The sequence below is a fragment of the Haliotis cracherodii genome, unplaced genomic scaffold (genome assembly GCF_022045235.1).
Source record: "Haliotis cracherodii isolate W230 unplaced genomic scaffold, xgHalCrac1.p SCAF_8, whole genome shotgun sequence".
NCBI lineage: Eukaryota > Metazoa > Mollusca > Gastropoda > Lepetellida > Haliotidae > Haliotis > Haliotis cracherodii.
This window is the reverse complement of record NW_027266341.1, coordinates 30399469-30418862: the sequence shown is the minus strand read 5'-3', so window position 1 is coordinate 30418862 and position 19394 is coordinate 30399469. Positions and strand designations below refer to the sequence as shown.

At 39.6% G+C, this 19394-nt stretch overlaps 1 protein-coding gene across 2 annotated transcripts; it reads left to right on the top strand.

The window, feature by feature from the left end:
• Positions 1-1337: 1337 nt before the first annotated feature.
• LOC139449742 (transmembrane protein 33-like) lies at positions 1338-15192 on the top strand. Of its 2 annotated transcripts, none has more exons than XM_071231262.1 (8): positions 1338-1426; positions 4996-5109; positions 6992-7086; positions 7777-7961; positions 9531-9598; positions 11447-11580; positions 13093-13176; positions 14741-15192. In XM_071231262.1, exons 2-8 carry the CDS (start codon positions 5008-5010, stop codon positions 14877-14879), a joined length of 807 nt encoding a protein of 268 aa, XP_071087363.1. In that variant the 5' UTR covers positions 1338-1426; positions 4996-5007; the 3' UTR covers positions 14880-15192. The 2 variants fall into 2 exon arrangements, with proteins under 2 accessions (XP_071087363.1, XP_071087364.1); XM_071231263.1 differs by lacking the exon at positions 1338-1426 and adding an exon at positions 1439-1534.
• Positions 15193-19394: the final 4202 nt, after the last annotated feature.

Here is a 19394-nt window from a genome sequence, read left to right as displayed (position 1 = left end):
CATGGTGCGTTCGCGTAGGTTCCATCTAACTGCGGATACCGTATTCCCTGCGATCATCGTTCAAGGAACATTGCTTATTTATGTCATTCCTGTGTGGACCGCCTCCGTGGTCTAGTGGTAGAGCGTCCGCCCGGAGAGCGGAAGGTCCGGGGTTCGATGCCCGGCCGCGTCATACCAAAAGACGTTAAAAGATGGTACTTGTTGTTACCCTGTCTGGCGCACGGCATTAAGGGGCTAAAACAGGGGCTGTTCGGATCGGAGTTAGTATACTGTGTCTGAGTTGGGTATTCATGTTAAACTGCGACATGATATCTCATCACTATAGCTAGCACTATAAATCGGCATCAGTCCGGACTAGTACAAGCAGCCACACACACACACGTGCATGCACGTCGCTATATAAGTGCAATATTCTTGGACGCGACGTTAAACCCAGTTTCACCTCACCTCACCTCACCTCACCTCACCTCACTACTGTGTGCTGCTCGTGGTATTAATCACTGGATTGTCTGGTCCAGACTCGAATATTTAGAGACCGCCGTCATATACCTGGAATATTGCTGAGTGCGGCGTTAAACAACAAACAAACAAACAAACAAAAAACATCCTGTGTGCTAAGGATGGTCCATTTACAAAACTCTACCAGTGTGCGCTGTTGGATTTACAGCCACTTTTACCGCTCTGATTTGCTTTAAATCATAAAATATATTCAAAATCTATATACCAATCTCTTCCTTAATCACTTACCTCCAAATTAGTATTGTTTAAGTGATTCCAAATCGAAAACCAATCGCAGTTACACCTCGATCCTATTATTTCCAGCTGCAATTTAAGTATCTATATATTTTCTGTGGTGTTTTCTGTTTATATAAAACATATTGTGAGTAACGTATATTCTCCTAAATCTTTACCACTCATGTAGTTTTCATACAGACCCTGAAACCAGAGACCATATAATAGATCTGTTATTTGGTCTCTGTTGAAACATATATATCCAGTACAGTCTATGTATCACAAGTCTAGATTACTTCAGTTTTTAGGGTGAAATTTTGTTGGCTCCTTATGATTATATTTTATTAAATAATTCAATTTATAAGTTTTCCTGCTCTTTAAATATGTTCATTTCAGTTACTAACTTTTAGTCTACCACTCATGTTAATGGCGACTTGACTCAAGTCAAGTTTGAATTGTGATGTAAGGGAAATAACTCTCTGTACATCTTTTCGAAATGAGGTAGAAACATCGTATTTTCGCTATGAGCTCTTTGCAGAGTTTTGTAGGCGTCGGTTAAGGGTGCAACAATAACAAAAGATATACGAGTAGTGTTTAGAGTTGTAGTGTATGAATTAAGCAAATCACATTTCTACTCGTGTAATCCTTCTGGCATATTCTTTGTCAGGATTAATTTCCCCTTTGTGTTGAACAGGTAATTGTGAAATCTGTAATTGTTCTGTAATTGTTATAATCTTTCACACAAAACAAAAGTCTGGCGATCAATTTCAGAACGCTACAAGAAAGAAATCGAACTGCGACCGTGAGTGTTGTGGCGGTGGTATTTTCGATTTTCACTTTCACCATAGTATACAGTATATGGCATATATTTATCTTTCTTGAGATATTCTTCTTGAGAAGGTATTCACAGGTATCACATATTTGCGGTTTAGAGGACACCAGAAACACAAGCAACAGTATACGCATCTGGTAATACATGGAACGGCTACGGTGATTTAAAAAATTTATAACCAACGTTTTGTTTCGGTCATTATTGTGTTGTGGGACCGTTTTATGTCTTCAGAGAAGAATAAACAAAACAACATTTGTTAGTGAAAATGATAGACGTATAGATCTTGATTACTGACCACGTTATTTACTATTTATATTAACAGTACACAACGTGTTAATTATGATGTGTTGCATATTTTGTATCAGTATCTGAATTGTTCGACTTCGTATGAGGAAGTCTGAGTTTGAATGTAATTGTTCCATTAGACAGCAATATTTATATATATTCAAACTTCTACTGCAAGCAAAACTAAACACCAAACACATGATGAAAAAAACACTTATATTATACACTTTGGCTTTGGACTAGTGAACTGTATTACAGTCTGTTGGAAATTATATTTGTTTGAAGTTTGATATTTCGGTAATTATGCCTTATACTAGACACCTCCGCCAATTTGAAAGGGGATGGGCAAGAGCTGCTTTTTTTATTTTCAAATGCCATTTTTGCCGCCCCCCTCCCTGGTAAATGGTTTCATAATGCTACCATCACAGCAAAGTAGTTCTTTCCCGTTCTACCCCGTTCTAAACAAAATACTAGAATAGGATGTGATCACAGTAGAACGCGTAGTTTGGCATAAAATAAGATGCTAGGTCGTTCATAAGCTGTCCTCAATACGTATGTCTCTTAGCCAGTCTGCAGTCCGTTTGTATCCAGTTCAGATCGTGTAAGTGCCCGTTCACCTCATCCCGACAATGTTTCGAAGCAGTTCGAGCACGTCCGCAGCCATTCTGAACCAGTTCAACCTCGTTCACAATACGTCCAAGCCAGTTCTAAATAATCATTAACCCAACCAACTCGTTCGCAGTACGTCCTCATCTCGTCCCAAGTACGTGTGTATTCGCGTCCTGGCCCGACTCCTATGGATACCGAGCACGTTGTAGCCAGTCTTCATTCAAGTTCAGGGCTCCGAGCTGTACACATCATGCCGGCAGAAGTCAACCCGGCATGGACGGGATAAAATTTTGAGCAGACTCAAAGTTCTAGAACAACCTCCCCGTCCGAGCCCGTCAATGAAATTCGTAAAAAGACTGTCAATAGTTGCTACTACGTCCACTACGTTCATACACAGTTCGAGCCCATTCGACAACATTTTCAGGAACGTATTGAGAACTAGTTTGGTGTGATGGGGGTATAAGTAAATGTAACTTTTAATTTCCAAAGTTAATATGAAATACAACATGTTTGTTGAATTGTGGGCCCCAATGGATGCCACTGATGAGGATGTTGCACGCCATTCGTGAACTTCTGTTTTCAAGTATCTGTTTATGTAAAATGTTTATGGATTGCTTTGATGTTCAGTTTTGAAGTTAATGATATTGAAGCTTACAAGTGCAGGCAGAGTCATTTTTTTCTGCTGATTTTGAGCTTTATCGTTTGTCATACAAATTATCAATTATTGACGCTGTCAAGTGAGGCTTTATTTATAGCATCAAACAAACATGGTGATAGGTGTTCGGAATAGGTGTATTTACAATGAAACTTTGTGTCTTGAAGCAGTCTTGTCACGACGTACAAGTTGACGTTACACATCCTTTGCAAACCCTACAGTCGACCGAAATCTGCACATTGAATTCCATGTTGTTTACATGATTTTGATTGGACTATGCATAGACTTAAGTATTCCAACCAAAATATAACTCCATAATTGCAGCCTAGTTCGGCAATGCTGGAAACTGGACTTTTACAGTCAGTTAACTCCCTTACCTTGTGAAGATGGGTTAGAATAGGGTTGTCTGTTCCAGACTTGATTATTTACAGACCAATGTCATATTTCTGTAATATTGCTGAGTACGGCATTTAACAACAAACAGAACAAACATCGGACAGTTGTGTTTTAGGATTCCTTTAACGCTATGTTTTGAGTCAAACTACCACCAAAATGAAGCTGTGCAGTTGAGAACAGTGGACCGTAGTGTTTTACAATTCAAAATATGTCCTAATGATATTTTCACATGTTGTAAGTATGTCATTGATTGCATGTTGATGAGAAATTTTAGTATTGATTAGGGATGTCACGATTCACAGTTTGTACCGTGCAGCAGTAGATAATTCTCACGATACGATACGAGATACATGTAAATTTATATCGATATCATTTTTTTATTGAAATCGGTATCCATTTGTTTGCATATAGATTGATTTTTTTTTTCGAATCGAAATGTCATACCTTCTGAATTTGACATACAAAAACTTGTTAGTGTCTGACACTTGTTTGAATAAACAGAAACAACATTTTCTAAGTATACTGATAGTGATTAGAACACATCATTGTGAATGTAATATGTAATTTAAAAAATTGCATCTAAATTTACTCATAAAACGTCGGTATTGCTGTATCGAGAGACATACAGTATCTTGACCTCAAAATCAAGATACGTATCGTATCGTGAGGTACCTGTATCGTGATACCCCTAGTATTGATACAACAAATCAAAACTATCACGATATATGGATTAATGATAAAATTAGCTATTCTGTATGTATATTGATTTGAAATGCTTGTACTTATCAATGCTATAAATGCTTCAAATTGAATTTTCTGTCTTCTCATAATTAGTCTTGATAAATATAAACATTCTTGTGGCAATGAATTGTTAATTTAGTTTTGATCATGTTGATACAGCAACAACATTATAAAATTATGGATACATCAATATCGCTATATACAATAACATCCCTGTGCTGCCTTGAGTTCGCAACATGAGCATGTGTCAAAATGCACCAGTACAAATGGTACAATGGTACACACGATACATAGGTGAATTGTTACATATGGAGGTCATCTAATTTGGCAATGTGGACAGCAGACTTTGTGAGTGGTCAAACTCAGTAGTATGCATTGTTCATACCTGACAGCACAAACCGTACCAGCTCTTGGATTATTATCCCCCTCCACGAAGTGGAAGGGGGATTCAGGAATGGGTGCTGTCCATCTGTCATGTTTCGTTTCCTGAGCAGTACTAAAAAAACATGAGGTATATCTTACCAAAACTTGGCACATAGATAGGTGTGGTGGTGAACTGGTGCCTTTTCATTGTTTGGGATTTAAAAAAATAAATATTTTTCAAGTTTCCATTGCAATGATTTTGACTTGGTCGGAAAATGGTGGTAGTGCTTGTTTCCAGAGGGCTAATGCTTACACAACCTGATATGTCATATTGGCGAGGTGTATGGGTGTTTCATGCTTGTTGTTCATGTAACTGTTGCAGGCATAATTCAGAATGGCTGACTCGTCAGAAAATCAGGAGAATGCAGGTTCAGAAAATACAGGAAACACAGGCACTGCTGGAGGAGAAGCCCCACGACAGGGAAACCAGGTGTTGGTGGGTATCAGGGTGTCAGGGTTTACCTAAACCTACAAAAGTGGGGGTTCAGGGGATCCCCAATAATGATTTTTGTGTGTCCTTACAGGCAATATGAGGGTCCTGTAAAGTAATGTAGAAGTGTAGTGTACTGTATGTTTAGATAATTACTTTGGAGCCCAGTCCTCTAAGCAGTGCTGAGGCGCCGCGATTCGCTGTGCAGAGTTGCATCCCTTGGGCACGCCAGAAACCTATGATTGTGGGTTCGAATCCCAGTTCCCCCTGATTATGTTTCTAGTTTTGTCAGCACCATACCCGTGCTCGTGGGTTTCACCGAAGTGGTAAACGTCTGAGACCTGCATCACTTCGGGCTTTCCTCCCACATTAAGCTGACACGCCGCGATATAACTGGATTTGTGTTAAAGCGGCATGAAACCCAACACTCACTCACTATGCCTCCCAAGAAGGGAAAGGGCCATGGGAAGAAGACCCAGCCATAGCCAGAATCTAATGTCGGGGAGATTTTAGCTGAGATTCACCTTGACCGGCTACGCAGAATGACCCAGTCTGGGACACACCAACCGAACAACCGGATGAAGGTGAGGCTGAAACGGTGGCCAAGAGGAACAAGATGTCAGATCTGGAGCCAGCATTAGAGCAGGCTGTCTGCAAATGGTTTGCCACCAATTGTTAGGTCATGCAACCAGTCGGGACAGGTCGTGACTGGTCGCACGACCGATAGTGAGGTCGTACGACAGGTGGTACCACCAATCTTCAGGTGGCAGGACCAGTAGCGCGACCAACCTTACGACTTCTTGACCCACGATAATGCGCGACTGGTGGAGCATCCATGCGCGACTGGGGGATTATGAATTGCAGGTCAGAAGTTTTGAACATGACCATCGACCTCCACGACCTCTGCGATCAGTCATGCACCTTTCATAAGATTTGCCGGCGATTGCAACATTTTTTGGTCGCAGCTAAGTCGTAACCTGGTTGCAAGCCAAGTGCGACTAGGGCTTTACAGACCGTCGTCATATAGCTGGAATATTGCTGAGTGCGGCGTTAAACAGCAAAGAACAAACATGAAAAACTAGTTCATGCATAGTGGATTTCTAGTACACTTGTCCCATTATTCTGTAAGATGTATGGACATATTTTCTGACTTAAATAACAAACAAGATATATTAAAGATTTAGTCAGTGATTCTGATCCCCAAAGGTAAAATTTAGAATTTAGACCTGATATATCTCAAACATGAGTCAAAAGTTTATTGAGATATATAAGATAGCTACATGATAAATCTCAAAGAACAATGAAGAATGAAGTGTGGTTCACTTAACGATAAAACATTGTTCTATTATCATGATTATGACGTCATTTTTGGAGATTTGAATATGCGCTTGCAACTTGATGACATCATATTTTGGACGACGTTAGTTTTGATTGTTCCCCATAGATGTAGCTGGGCAACGTAGATAAACGCAATTGCCAAATGATCGCATCCAAAAGTGGGAGAGATATGACAATTGGTATTAGGTGAAAAGGTATTGGTGATCGACGTTAGGATTGTGAGAATTATGCGGGAAATACCAAAATTTGTAAAATTGACTTGTCTGACATATTCAGGAAGTCATCATCAATAAAATTTGGGTAAATATTTTTAAAGCTTGTACATATTATCAACATCCTTAAAGAGACTGTACATAATGTTGATATCTCATATAAGAAATAAACGAATCGTAGTTGTTGTTTATCGTACAATAAAACACTGCAGGGAGGATAAACCATGAGGAACTGCGCAATGTTGATGTAGCCATGTTAGGTTGATTGGATTGGTTTATCGTATGAATAACTCTAGCCTTTTTTATGGTAAAGTTCAGTATTATCTGATCTGCTTCAGGCCCACATGATGGGGAACAAGGTGGAGGCTGCTCTTTGGTTCACCAGGATCTTCACAGTCATCTGCACCATCCTCTACATGCTGCCGTTCTTTGGGTAGGTCCAGGTTGTTCAAGGTCAAGACTGGCTCCCAGTAGTCCATGATTCACAGTTTCAAGGCTTCATGGCCAGAATAAATCTCTACTACCCCACGTCTGTCCATGGGGACAGGATGGGCCCCAAGTGCTCTATGATGGTCTATTGTGGGGAACCCTTTCCATGATACATCCCCAGTACCTCACAAAGGTGTTGGGAATCCTTTCCAAGATAGGTCCCCAGTGTTCCACAAAGGTCCAGTATTGGGAATCCTTTCCATAACAGGTTCCCTGTGTCCACGGTGGTCAACTGTGGGGAATCCTTTCCAGGATCGGTCCCCTGTGCTCCAAGATGGTCCGGGGCGGTCAGGTAGCCTAGTGGTTAAAGCGTTCGCTCGTCACGCCGAAGCCCCGGGTTCGATTCTCAATATCGGTACAATGTGTCGAGCCCATTTCTGGTGTCCCCTGGTGTGATATTGCTAAAAGCGGCATAAAACCATACTCACTCACTCACTCTAAGATGGTCCAGTGTGGGGACAACAGAGCTCAAGATAAGATGTGTAATTGTGGTAAATGCGCAAAATATGACATTGTTATCCAATTAATTTTTATTTGTTTCCGTAGACATACACCTAAAAAGACAGAAGTCAATCACTGCATGTAAATTTGAAACTGGAATAGTTATGAAAATCTCAATAATCTCCCCTTGCAGTGGCAACCCATACAGTTTTTACCAGAGGGCTCTCATCAGCAGCGCGGCATCCAGTGCACTTCGGCTCCACCAGCGTATTCCAACAGTCCAGTTCTCCCGAGAGTTCCTGGGACGGTTGTTCATGGAAGACAGCTGCCACTACCTCCTCTTCTCCATCATCTTCATCAATAGTTTCCCCATCACCAGTATCCTCCACAACACCAGATTCAGTCCACAGTCCAACTTTCATTATTTTGTTTCTCACACTACTTACTAAGACTGTATTTCCAAGTCAAGTGAGATTATGCCCCTTGTCCAGTTGTCCATCTGTTCAGTTCAGGGCATATGGAGCTGAAACTTTGTCAAGTGGGATTATGCTGTGGCCCCTTGTCCAATTGTCCATCTGTGTAAGCAGATTCCAACTACATCATTAATCACTATCAAATAGTGTGACCCATGAAAATCCGAGGTACAATAGGTCTTCAGCAACTAAGCTTGTCGTAAAAGGCGACTAACGGGATCTTGGTTGATGCATGTCATCGATCCCAATTGCGTGGATCGATGCTCATGACGTCAATCACTGGATTGTCTGGTCCAGATTCGATTATTTACAGACCGCCGTCATATAGCTGGAATATTGCTGAGTGCTGCGTAAAACAACAAACAAACAAAATGTAAGTGTTTACATTTTTTACATGTCCTCTAAAAGTTCAGGACATATGTAGCTGAAACTTTGTATGAATGATCCAAGCTATGGTGTCTGCCGACAGAATTCCAATCTGAATTTAAGCATGGCTGCCACAGCAGCCATATTGAAAGATGACATTTTTAACATGGCAGCCATGTTGATAATCAGATCAGGAATAGCTGGTACCATAAGAACAGTGTTAAAGTTTTGTAAGCCATGTGGATTCAGAGATGTCGGTTAAAGATTTACAGAAAAACAGGTAGGCGACGGACAAAGCGCCACTACATAACCTCACATGACTTTCTGTCAGGTTAGCTAAAAAGGGGTTAGTGAACGTCAAAAGATATAGCCTGATGAAAATTGAAAACATGCAGAAAGAATATATTATATGTTATACAGCATACCACATACTCACTGTACATCAAATGTCCTAACAATATTGTGCAGAAAGTTGAGTATATGGGCAAAAATGACATTTTGTCCATTGCTCAGTCGGGTTTTGGCGAAAAAAATTAATGTTTATGGACATGGTAAAACAAATGTTACCGTAAATTTTCTGAAATACTCTCACTAAGAGAAATCCTGTTATGGACAGATATGACATCATTCTGGCATGCTGTGGTTTCATCCTGGAATGTGATGACAGCGTGTTTACAATTGATGTGACGTACTTCTGTAATGAACCAGAACAATGAAACAAGCCAACTAAATCAAGTTGTTCCGATAAATATTGAACAAACTGAAAATTTAATTACCATTGTATCCAAATGTAACATTTTATATTGTGATTGAGAAAAATTGATACTTATAAAGAAAAGTACATACAAAGTCAGCAAAAATATCCAGGATCCAGTCCTATCGCATCATACACTCCTATTCATTTTACACTATGTGATCAGGCAGTGTGTCATGAACGCTGAACAATTCGGAGCAATCAATTGAAGGTGTAGACCCTGTTTTGTCTGGGTGAGACCCTATTCCATACTGGTTGCCATGATACGTGATAAATAATGCTGACTGCTGTGTAAACAGCATTTATTCCCAACTTACCAATTCCAACAGTTATTATTTCCTGACCATGTACCAGTGGCATTGTGTCCAGTGTTCCTGTTTGCTCTGCTGCATGCGTGTTCCTACACCAAGACAATCCTCAATGTAAGTGGACTCATCTTTGACTGATTCTGCTGTTGTCGTCATTATCATCATCATCATCATCATCATCATCATCATCATCATCATCATCACCTACAGATAGTAATGACAGCTGAATTTATTTAGGATTCCAAACTAAGTGCCCTTGTCAGTCAATCTTTTGATTTTTTGAAAACATTTTCCTCAGTGCAGAGATATTTAAAAATTGCATTCAACCCAACAATGTAAATCTAAGGCCTCTTTTACTTATTGGTCAGTGAAACACAAGTCACCTTTGCAAAGCCATAACATTAATCATAACTGTATTTTATCAACAGGATATTCTTCGAGTTTGGTTATTTTTATTGATCTTTGCTGAAGACTTTGACTAAATATCGGCCTCTGAGCAGGCCTACATGAATCCTTGAATAATGCTGACAACAGCACAAACACATTATTGACTTACCTTACTAGTTTCTAGGAAATCTGTCTGTCCTGAAACCAGTGTTAGAAATATTTCCAAAACCTGACATGACCTCGGCAGGTGACCCATAAATGTTGCCTGCACATCTTCACCTGCCCACATTCAGACATTATGAATATTGAAAAATCATGAAAAATGAGAGACAAATTGCATCTTGATTCATTTGAATTAATGCAAGCGATTACTTGAGAATCTACGATGTAACTGAATACGTAAGTAGTCTTAAGATTAATTCCCAGACAGTCAGGCAGGTGGAGGAAAATTTCATGCAGCCCAACAGAAAAGTGAGGGGCCAGAAATCACAAATGTAGTTCATGTGGACCCTGATTGCTTGCAAATAGAGATCAGTAGTTTTATCTCAGGAAGAATTTGGACACAGTCCCTGGCAGCCTGAAGTACTGTGCTCAAAGGAGTGGTTTTGTAAATATAAGCATCAAAACTTTTTCCATAATCAGTAGCAGTCTTTGCTTAAAGCAGAGTCCATAGTAGGATCCTGACTGTTCCGTAAGCATGATATATTGCTTAAAATATGTCTTCTTGCCAAGATGCTGTTTCAACTTTGTATTTGGCTTTACTTAAGAAATTTAACGATGAGTGGGAGTTGTTTATCTTACAATAAGTGGTGACTCTTGAAGAAGAGGTTGGAGTTTGTAAGTGCTGACCATACTGCCAGCATGAGCATCAATATTTAACCAGCAGTAACTCCACTCTGAAGATCAGTGCTAGAATTGGTCTTCAGCAACTCATGCTTGTCATAAGAGGCGACTAATGGGATCGGTTGGTCCGACTCTCTGGCTTGGTCAACGATTGTCATTGTGTCCCAATTGTGTAGATCAAAGCTCATAATGTCGATCACTGGATTGTCTAGTCCAAACTCAATTGTTTACAGTCTGAAGTCACATATTCAGAGCTCCAGATAACTTTCTGAGCAATTGAGTTTTTACTCTAGGGTTTCTATTTTAATTGGGTTATTACATTTTTCATTGGGTAACCAATATTTATTCTCTCATCGATTCATCACTCTATTGTGTTTTTCCTAAATTAGTGAACATTTTAAGATTTAAAAAAAATGAAAAAATGTTTTAGATTTATACCATGCATACAACTAAATATATAGGCTTGGCTCGGAAAGTAAATTAGCTCGTAATTGTGTTTGGGAAATAAGCTCCTTTGTATGTGTGTTGTAAGCATACTGAAAAAGCTTCATTGGGTATTTGCCTGTGCTGTTTTTATAATTTAAGTTTTTGCATGTGTTTCTGTATGCAAGTTAATTGAAAGTAATTGGGTTTTTAATTTTTTTGGGGGGTATTTAACGCAAATACGCTGCTTATCTGTAGCTCTGCATGTTGCTCTGTGTGGCATTAAACAACAACACCACTCTGTTGCAGCTCATGGGACCAAATTCAATGCAGTTTTTGAGAAACATGATTACCAAGCTGGAGGCTCAGCAGATCAACATTCTCCGCTTCATCGCATGTAACGAAATTTTCCTCATGCCAGCCATCATTCTCATGATCTTCAGGTGAGAAAGATTTTGACAGTGAAAATGCCATAATGTTGTAATATTGATAAGACATGCCTTTGATCAAGCTGATGTAACTAGATATCTATTTATCATATAATGGGTAGGTTGCTCGGCATGTTAAAACCAATGGTAAAAATATGGAATTGGTTTGGTCATTTATGAGTGAGTGAGTGAGTGAGTGAGTTTGGTTTAACGCCGCTTTTAACAGTATTCCAGTTATATCACGGCGGGATGTGGGAGGGAAAGCCAAAAGTGATGCAGGTCTCAGACGTTTACCACTTCGGTGAAAGCCAGGAGCACGGGTATGGTGCTGACAAACCTAGAAACATAATCGGGGCGAACCGGGATTTGAACCCACAATCATAGGTTTCTGGCGTGGCCAAGGGACGCAACCTTGCACAGCAAATCGCGGCGCCTTCAACGACTGGGCCACCCGTGCCCCAGGGTCATTTATGAATAAATATCTAAAAAAGTAAGGTGGTTACTATTTTAATGTTAACAAACAAACATGGCATCTGCCTTGTCTGTCAGCTATCAAGTCAGAAATGACTATAAGGGATCCAAAATTCCTGGGATAATTGTTATCATTATGAAAAGGGACGTAGCTGAATCCTCTTACAAGTATAGGTAACTTTGGAGATAATAAAAACTGTTCATAGTGGACGGAAGGAGTCACAGTTTCCATGCCTGTTCTTATAGCATGTATAGACCTCTTCGTCTGGGTGGTCCTTTCCATAATATGACAAAGTTGGATTTGGCTGAAAAGTTTTACTTTTTCATTTTGTGTCTGTGTTGGACATGTTACATGTAAGTTTGACCATTAGGATAATATAATATGACCAGGCAGACTCTAAACAAACATGATGCCTCATAGACTGGAGTAGTTTCCCCTGGATAAAAGGCAGTAGTAGGCAGACTGATGGATTGCTGAAAAACACTGACCAAGTTATTTTGTGCTTTGAAAAATTAACTTAAAAAATTATTTTTTGGTAATTGTGTTTTGGCTTGTATGGTAAAACTTGCCGATGTTTTTATAACAAGTTTCAGTTGGAACTAAACACTATATTGTTGATGTCATTCGAATCTTATTGTGACGTAAGGTCGGAATTAAATTGTCACGACTGAAGATTGTTGATGCCATTTCTTCAACAATGTTTGTAATCTGTACATTTTTCTAAAAGGGAATTCAAAAGAATTAAGATTAAATGGGTAATAATGATATTATTACACATACATTTAAGTCAGACTAATTTTACTAAATTTGTGTAAGAATTCTTGTAATACCCTCATTCTCATCCGGGAAATATAAGAATTCTGAAACTCTATAATAATGTCTGTATATATCATTTTCCCCTAAAAGACAATAGTATTGTAGACATGAATACATTTGGATGAATCTTTTGAAATTGTTATGTTATCAACATTTTCAACGTCTGAGTCTGCAATTAACTGAGGAAATGCCTGGAAAACAATTCTTAATGCAGCATGTTACTCTCATTTCCATTCCAGTGGCAAATCTAGCCTCATCCTGCCATTTGTGTACTACCGCTTCCTGTCGCTCAGATACTCCTCCAGGAGAAACCCCTATTGCAGGTAGGTCATGTGCCAGTGCTTCCTGTCACTGAGATACTCCTCCAGGAGAAACCCCTATTGCAGGTAGGTCATGTGCCAGTGCTTCCTGTCACTGAGATACTCCTCCAGGAGAAACCCCTATTGCAGGTAGGCCATGTGCCAGTGCTTCCTGTCACCGAGATACTCCTCCAGGAGAAACCCCTATTGCAGGTAGGCCATGTGCCAGTGCTTCCTGTCACCGAGATACTCCTCCAGGAGAAACCCCTATTGCAGGTAGGCCATGTGCCAGTGCTTCCTGTCACTGAGATACTCCTCCAGGAGAAACCCCTATTGCAGGTAGGCCATGTGCCAGTGCTTCCTGTCACTGAGATACTCCTCCAGGAGAAACCCCTATTGCAGGTAGGCCATGTGCCAGTGCTTCCTGTCACCGAGATACTCCTCCAGGAGAAACCCCTATTGCAGGTAGGCCATGTGCCAGTGCTTCCTGTCACTGAGATACTCCTCCAGGAGAAACCCCTATTGCAGGTAGGCCATGTGCCAGTGCTTCCTGTCACCGAGATACTCCTCCAGGAGAAACCCCTATTGCAGGTAGGCCATGTGCCAGTGCTTCCTGTCACTGAGATACTCCTCCAGGAGAAACCCCTATTGCAGGTAGGCCATGTGCCAGTGCTTCCTGTCACCGAGATACTCCTCCAGGAGAAACCCCTATTGCAGGTAGGCTCACTCACTCACTCTTATTACCACCACAATTTAAGGAACTCACTTTAACTCACTCATTCACTTTAACAACCACCTCCGTAGTCTAGTGGTAGAGTGTCTACCTGGAGAGCGTAAGGTCCGGGGTTTGATCCCTGGTCGCATCATACCAAAAGATGTTAAAAGATGGTACTTGTTGTTACCCTGCCTGGCACTCGGCATTAAGGGACTAAAACAAAGACTGGTTGGTTCGGAGTCAGTATACTGTCTCTGAGTGACCTATTCATATTGAACTGCAGGTTGGTATGTCAGTGGGCGAGCACTATGAAATCAGCATTAGTCCTGTCTAGTATAAGCACTCATGCACGCTGCTATATAAGTGCAATAATCTTGAACGCAACGTAAAACCCCATTTCACCTTTCACTTTCATTTTACTGACTCTCTTTAACTCGCTCACTCATCAAATTAACTCATTCCCATTAACTCACTCAGTCATTCTAAATAACTCTCTCTCTCTTGACCGCCTCCATGGTCTTATGGGAGAGTGTCCGCCCGGAGAGCGGATGTTTCAGGGTTTTTTACCCTGTCTGGCGCTCGGCATTAAGGGGCCAAAACAAGGACAAGTCAGGTCGGAGTCTGTATACTGTGTCTGAGTGGGCTATTCATGTTACACTGTGGCATGGTATCTCAGTGAGCTAGCACTATAAATCGGCATCAGTCCGGACTAGTACAAACAGCCACACGCACACGTGCATGCACATCGCTATATAAGTGCAATAATCTTGGACGCGACATTAAATCGGATTTCACCTCACCTCAATTTAGCTCACTCGCTTTTAACATTTTAACTCGCTTCCACTGACGTTTTCTTCCTGTTTGTCTCTCCAGGACCCTGTTCACAGAGCTACGTATGATGGTGGAGTACGTGTCTAACAAGCCCCAGTGTCCCGGCTTCCTCCGCAACGTCTGCTACAAGGGCATCGCTTTAGTCAGCCGTCTCGCACCAGCTACGGCCCCCGCTCAGTGATCCGCGTGTGTGCTGTCGTCGTCATGGTAAACAAGGGTCAATACTTGTATCTATGTGCGCTGTATAGATCTCAGTGAGATTGTGAACTGATTGGGCGTGTAATTTACAGTGTTGTGCAAGGTGCTTTATATTAGAAAGGAAATGATACAAAGCCTTAATTGGTCAATTACCTACTCTGTGTGAGATAACTGATAGAACTCCAGGCACAAACAGTTTCTACTGTAGCTAAGTGGAGCTTTAAACTAATATGTGGTCAAACATTTGCATTAGCGAGAGTCAAACATCATTATCTTGAACCTTGGGACTATGGCATTCAGACTTAAGCTACATCCGTGTCATGCTGTTTGTCACAAGGACAGAGATCGGTACTTTCTATGTGGATATTGACCCAACTTTGAAAGAACGGAACAATAGTATGTACTCAATCGGTAATTCATAATATTTACTTTAAGTAATCAGTTTGGCTAATTATGGAATATTTGTCATATCATTATGACAAGACAAATGGGACATGACTTGTTTGGACTGACTGGAGGTCAACTGGTTCCTTGATAGATACATGACACATCGTTGACTAGTCATTGCTTGATATATTTTATATGAGATAACGAAGTTCAAAGTATTGATGTTTGACTGCATATTGAAACACTGTAGAAACACACCACAAACTGCAATCTTTTCACTGATAATCTCCATATTTTTATTTAATGTTTAGCTGTTTCAAACTTTCACTTCTATACTGTTCAATCTGATACGAATGACCGCTACCAGTCCTGGGGTCGGTGGGGTAGCCTTGTGGATAAAGCGTTTGCCCGTCACGCCACAAACCCAGGACTGATTGTCCACATGGGTACAGTGTGTGAAGCCTAATACCGATGTACACCGCTGAGAAATTGCTGAAATGTTACTGAAAGTGGCGTAATACCATACTCACTCACTCACTCACACGACCCAGGGTACTGATACCAGGTGTGTAAACATGAACAGATCTATATCTCCAGGATTATTTTGACAACATGAACAGGTCCTGGACTACATGCATTTATTGGAAGTGTTCTATGATGGCTACAGGAAGAATGTATCAGTGACAGATTGCACTTAGATTTTGTTGTTGTTTGTTGTTATCAGCAATGCTGTACATTTCTTTGCCTGTCCTCAAGAGGCGTAACGATACAAATGTTATAACACCAAGAAAAATTAAATTAAAGTTTCACACATTTCTTTTTCAAGTTTTAGCAGCCGTTATGGAATATTTTCATAAAATATTTGGGCATTTTTGTATTGAAGACTATAATGACTGATAACAATATAAAACAGTTATGAAAATATAAATAAATACTGTAAAAGGGTAAAGACCTTGTCTGTATTGAGCACAGAGTAAACAGTGGTCTGTGGCCCTGCAATTCACTGTGTTTGGAGAGTTGTGTCCCTTAGTCTTGTCGGATCTGCTGATGAGTTTCATGCCCTGCTTATGATTCCCGGTTTGTTGTCACCCTGACAGGCTCATTAGTTTCACGGAAGGGGTAAATACATATGAAGTGGATCACTTCAGGTTCTCCCCCACAACATGTCTTGGTTTAATTAAGGAACTGTTCAAAGTGACTCAAACTTATCTCCCCAGTACCAAATTCGAAATTCAAAGACTTCGCATTTGGTATTGTTTGTACAATTATTCAAAATTGTGGAGCCCAGTAGCAAGGCTTTATATCATGATGCAATATTGTATCAATAGCTTTGTACCATGATACGATACTGTATCGCTACACCTCTCGTGAGACTTTTTGTGCCACCACTAACCACATCAGCATCTACTGTTACAGATACATGTAGCTGCACATCAGCATCTACTGTTACAGATACATGTAGCTGCACATCAGCGTCTACTGTTACAGATACATGTAGCTGCACATCAGCATCTACTGTTACAGATACATGTAGCTGCACATCAGCATCTACTGTTACAGATACATGTAGCTGCACATCAGCATCTACTGTTACAGATACATGTAGCTGCACATCCTTTCAAACTAAATTCTGCAGATGAAGTGTACAGACCCAATGTGCTTGGTTTTTGTGAAATGTAAAAATGTTTGTTCAAAGATATCCAATATTTAATATTTTTAAATATGTCAAATATTTAATTTGTTTTTACACATTGTTGCAAGATAATGTTTTCTTTTTTGCTTCACCCATTCATCTCAAGAGTATATTGATGGCATTTTGTCATTCATTCTCAGTAAACACATCAGGAGCAAATGTATCATTTTGTGAAAAAGAAATAATATCCATAGATGAAATGGATTTAAGAAGTTGTACCACGTGTTCCTTTGCCTTATTACATTATTCATTAAATTGGAATTTTAATTTGTGTAAAGTGAAACAAATGATATTTAACTTTTTTCCTGTAAGTAGTTTTGATTCAAAATCAAGTAAGGCACTTTTAAGCGTTTTGTAATTGTATTATTTATTAATGAATAGAAAATTGAAATTGCAAGTAAGTAATCTTATCTTATTGATAAATCATTTTTCAATGTAACAAAAATACACCCTGTAAAGTTTGTCATGCATAATCACACTGTTTTGCCGAACAAGTTCCACTATAAAACGACTTTGAAGCAATCAGTGTACACATGAGATACACATTTGTTGAATGTATACAAAGTTGACAAGTTTGTTAAAACTTACTGTTGTGTGTGACTTTACAAGATTGACCAGAATTCATATTTACTCAGAGTGAATGTTTTTCATATTTGTATGAAAGCTCTCCGTGTAAAACTTGTAACGTGTGGCAGTGTAAAAGATCGGGGAATACATGTTAACTCCCTTTGTGTCTGTCTGTAGTCATGTTTGTATGCAGATTTTCCATGTATCTTACCTTTTCTTTACCTTTTCCTTGGTGCCTGTGGACCATATATCTAGCATTTCAAATGTCACTTGCATTTTTAATCCTTGAAATAATCCTAATCCATAATAATCCATGGCCATCTTTTGAATTTTTGTTCCCTGAAAGGATTATCCTACATAATGAGATGTTCATATGTAAAGTTCTATATTTATTTTGTTAAATCCAGCCTTTTAAAGCATCGTGTTAATCCCATTCTTGACTCGTAGGGCGACTATTTGGCCCCAAATAGTCATGAAGCATCCATTGATACATTTGTCCATTTAAAAGTATATCCACCTAGGCATCTCATTCCACATGTTCACTGTAAGGCCTTTTTTTAAAGTTTTTTAAATATTTTTTTTATTTGGTTATGAGACTGACCGACCAAAAAAAACTGAAAGTAGAAAAGAAAATTAAATGCCTTTTGACAACAAAATAATCTGGCACACTTTTTGACAATTAGGAGAAATAAAAAAAGACAAACAAGATTTAACACAGCTGTTGGTAAGAAGTGGTGAATAATTCATTTAGAAATGTATTTTTATTGTAAAAAGAAACACTTATCTTTCTGTATCGATTCACCAGCATACTTTCTTTATAGTGCGACATACAAGCTTGATGAAGTTGAATTGTTTTTCCTGACCATCTACAAAAACATCTTCCAGAGGCAAGAGAGTTAACTGAGTTTAAAAGTCCAGTTTCTACTCTCGCCAAACTTGCCTGGAGTCACTGGTCTAGATAGTAGCGCCACCAGTGGCTATCATGAGTTATGTCCCTTCTAAGCCTTTCCTATGGACCACTCAGATTCCACCTCTCATATCACTTGCATTGGTTTCAAACAAAATGGTGGCACCCAGTCAAGACAATCTGATGGATAATCAAGATCTACATTGCGAAATGCATTAGATTGCGTGAGCACCTTCATTAAAGCATGAAAAGAGTTGGAAAATATCTGTTGACAACAAGTTGGCGGTCACATGCTTTGCAAATCCTGCAATCGACCAAAAGCTGCACGACAGTTTACGAACTTGATTTCAATCTCGTTGCGGGATTTTGATTGGGCAATGCATAGACTCGTTAATCCAGCCAAATTCTAACTCCATAATACCAACCCAGTTCAGCAAGGGTGGAAACTTGACTTTTATAGTCAGTTAACTCTCTTGCCTCGGGGAGATGGAAACAAAAGGCCTGAAGATGAATTATGTATGTGACCAGTGCGTGTATTGCCCTGTATCTATAAGCTGTGTTTTACCTGCCGGAAGAAGATCTCATGCTGCGAGTTGCTGTTGTTCTTGTTGGTATGGAGCTGTTAACATGCAGGATTGGATACCTGGTAGATATATATATGTCAGAATTTCAAGTTCCTTGTTAATTTTATATGCCTGTCTAATTACCAAGGGAGGACTTATTCAGAGGCTTCAAGAGTATGAAATGATGAAGCTTGATGAAGAAGTAACTCCCAAGCCATTCTATGAATGAAAAGTTGCATGTTGGTCATGTATATAAGTTTATTGCCTTTTTATGAAGGTATGTCAATGATTAAGCTCTTTACAGATAATCATTATTAACACAAACCCTGTTTCTTTGTAGTAAAGTAAAGTAGAATATATATCTGTTGTTTTTTGCCTTCT

What these genes read in the sequence shown, in the direction of transcription:
- LOC139449742 (XM_071231262.1), top strand. Translation starts at nt 5,008, where the DNA reads ATGGCTGACTCGTCAGAAAATCAGGAGAATGCAGGTTCAGAAAATACA. An exon ending in GACAGGGAAACCAGGTGTTG is followed by an intron (nt 5,110 to 6,991) that starts GTGGGTATCAGG and finishes GATCTGCTTCAG; the next exon opens with GCCCACATGATGGGGAACAA. An exon ending in CAATAGTTTCCCCATCACCA is followed by an intron (nt 7,962 to 9,530) that starts GTATCCTCCACA and finishes ACCATGTACCAG; the next exon opens with TGGCATTGTGTCCAGTGTTC.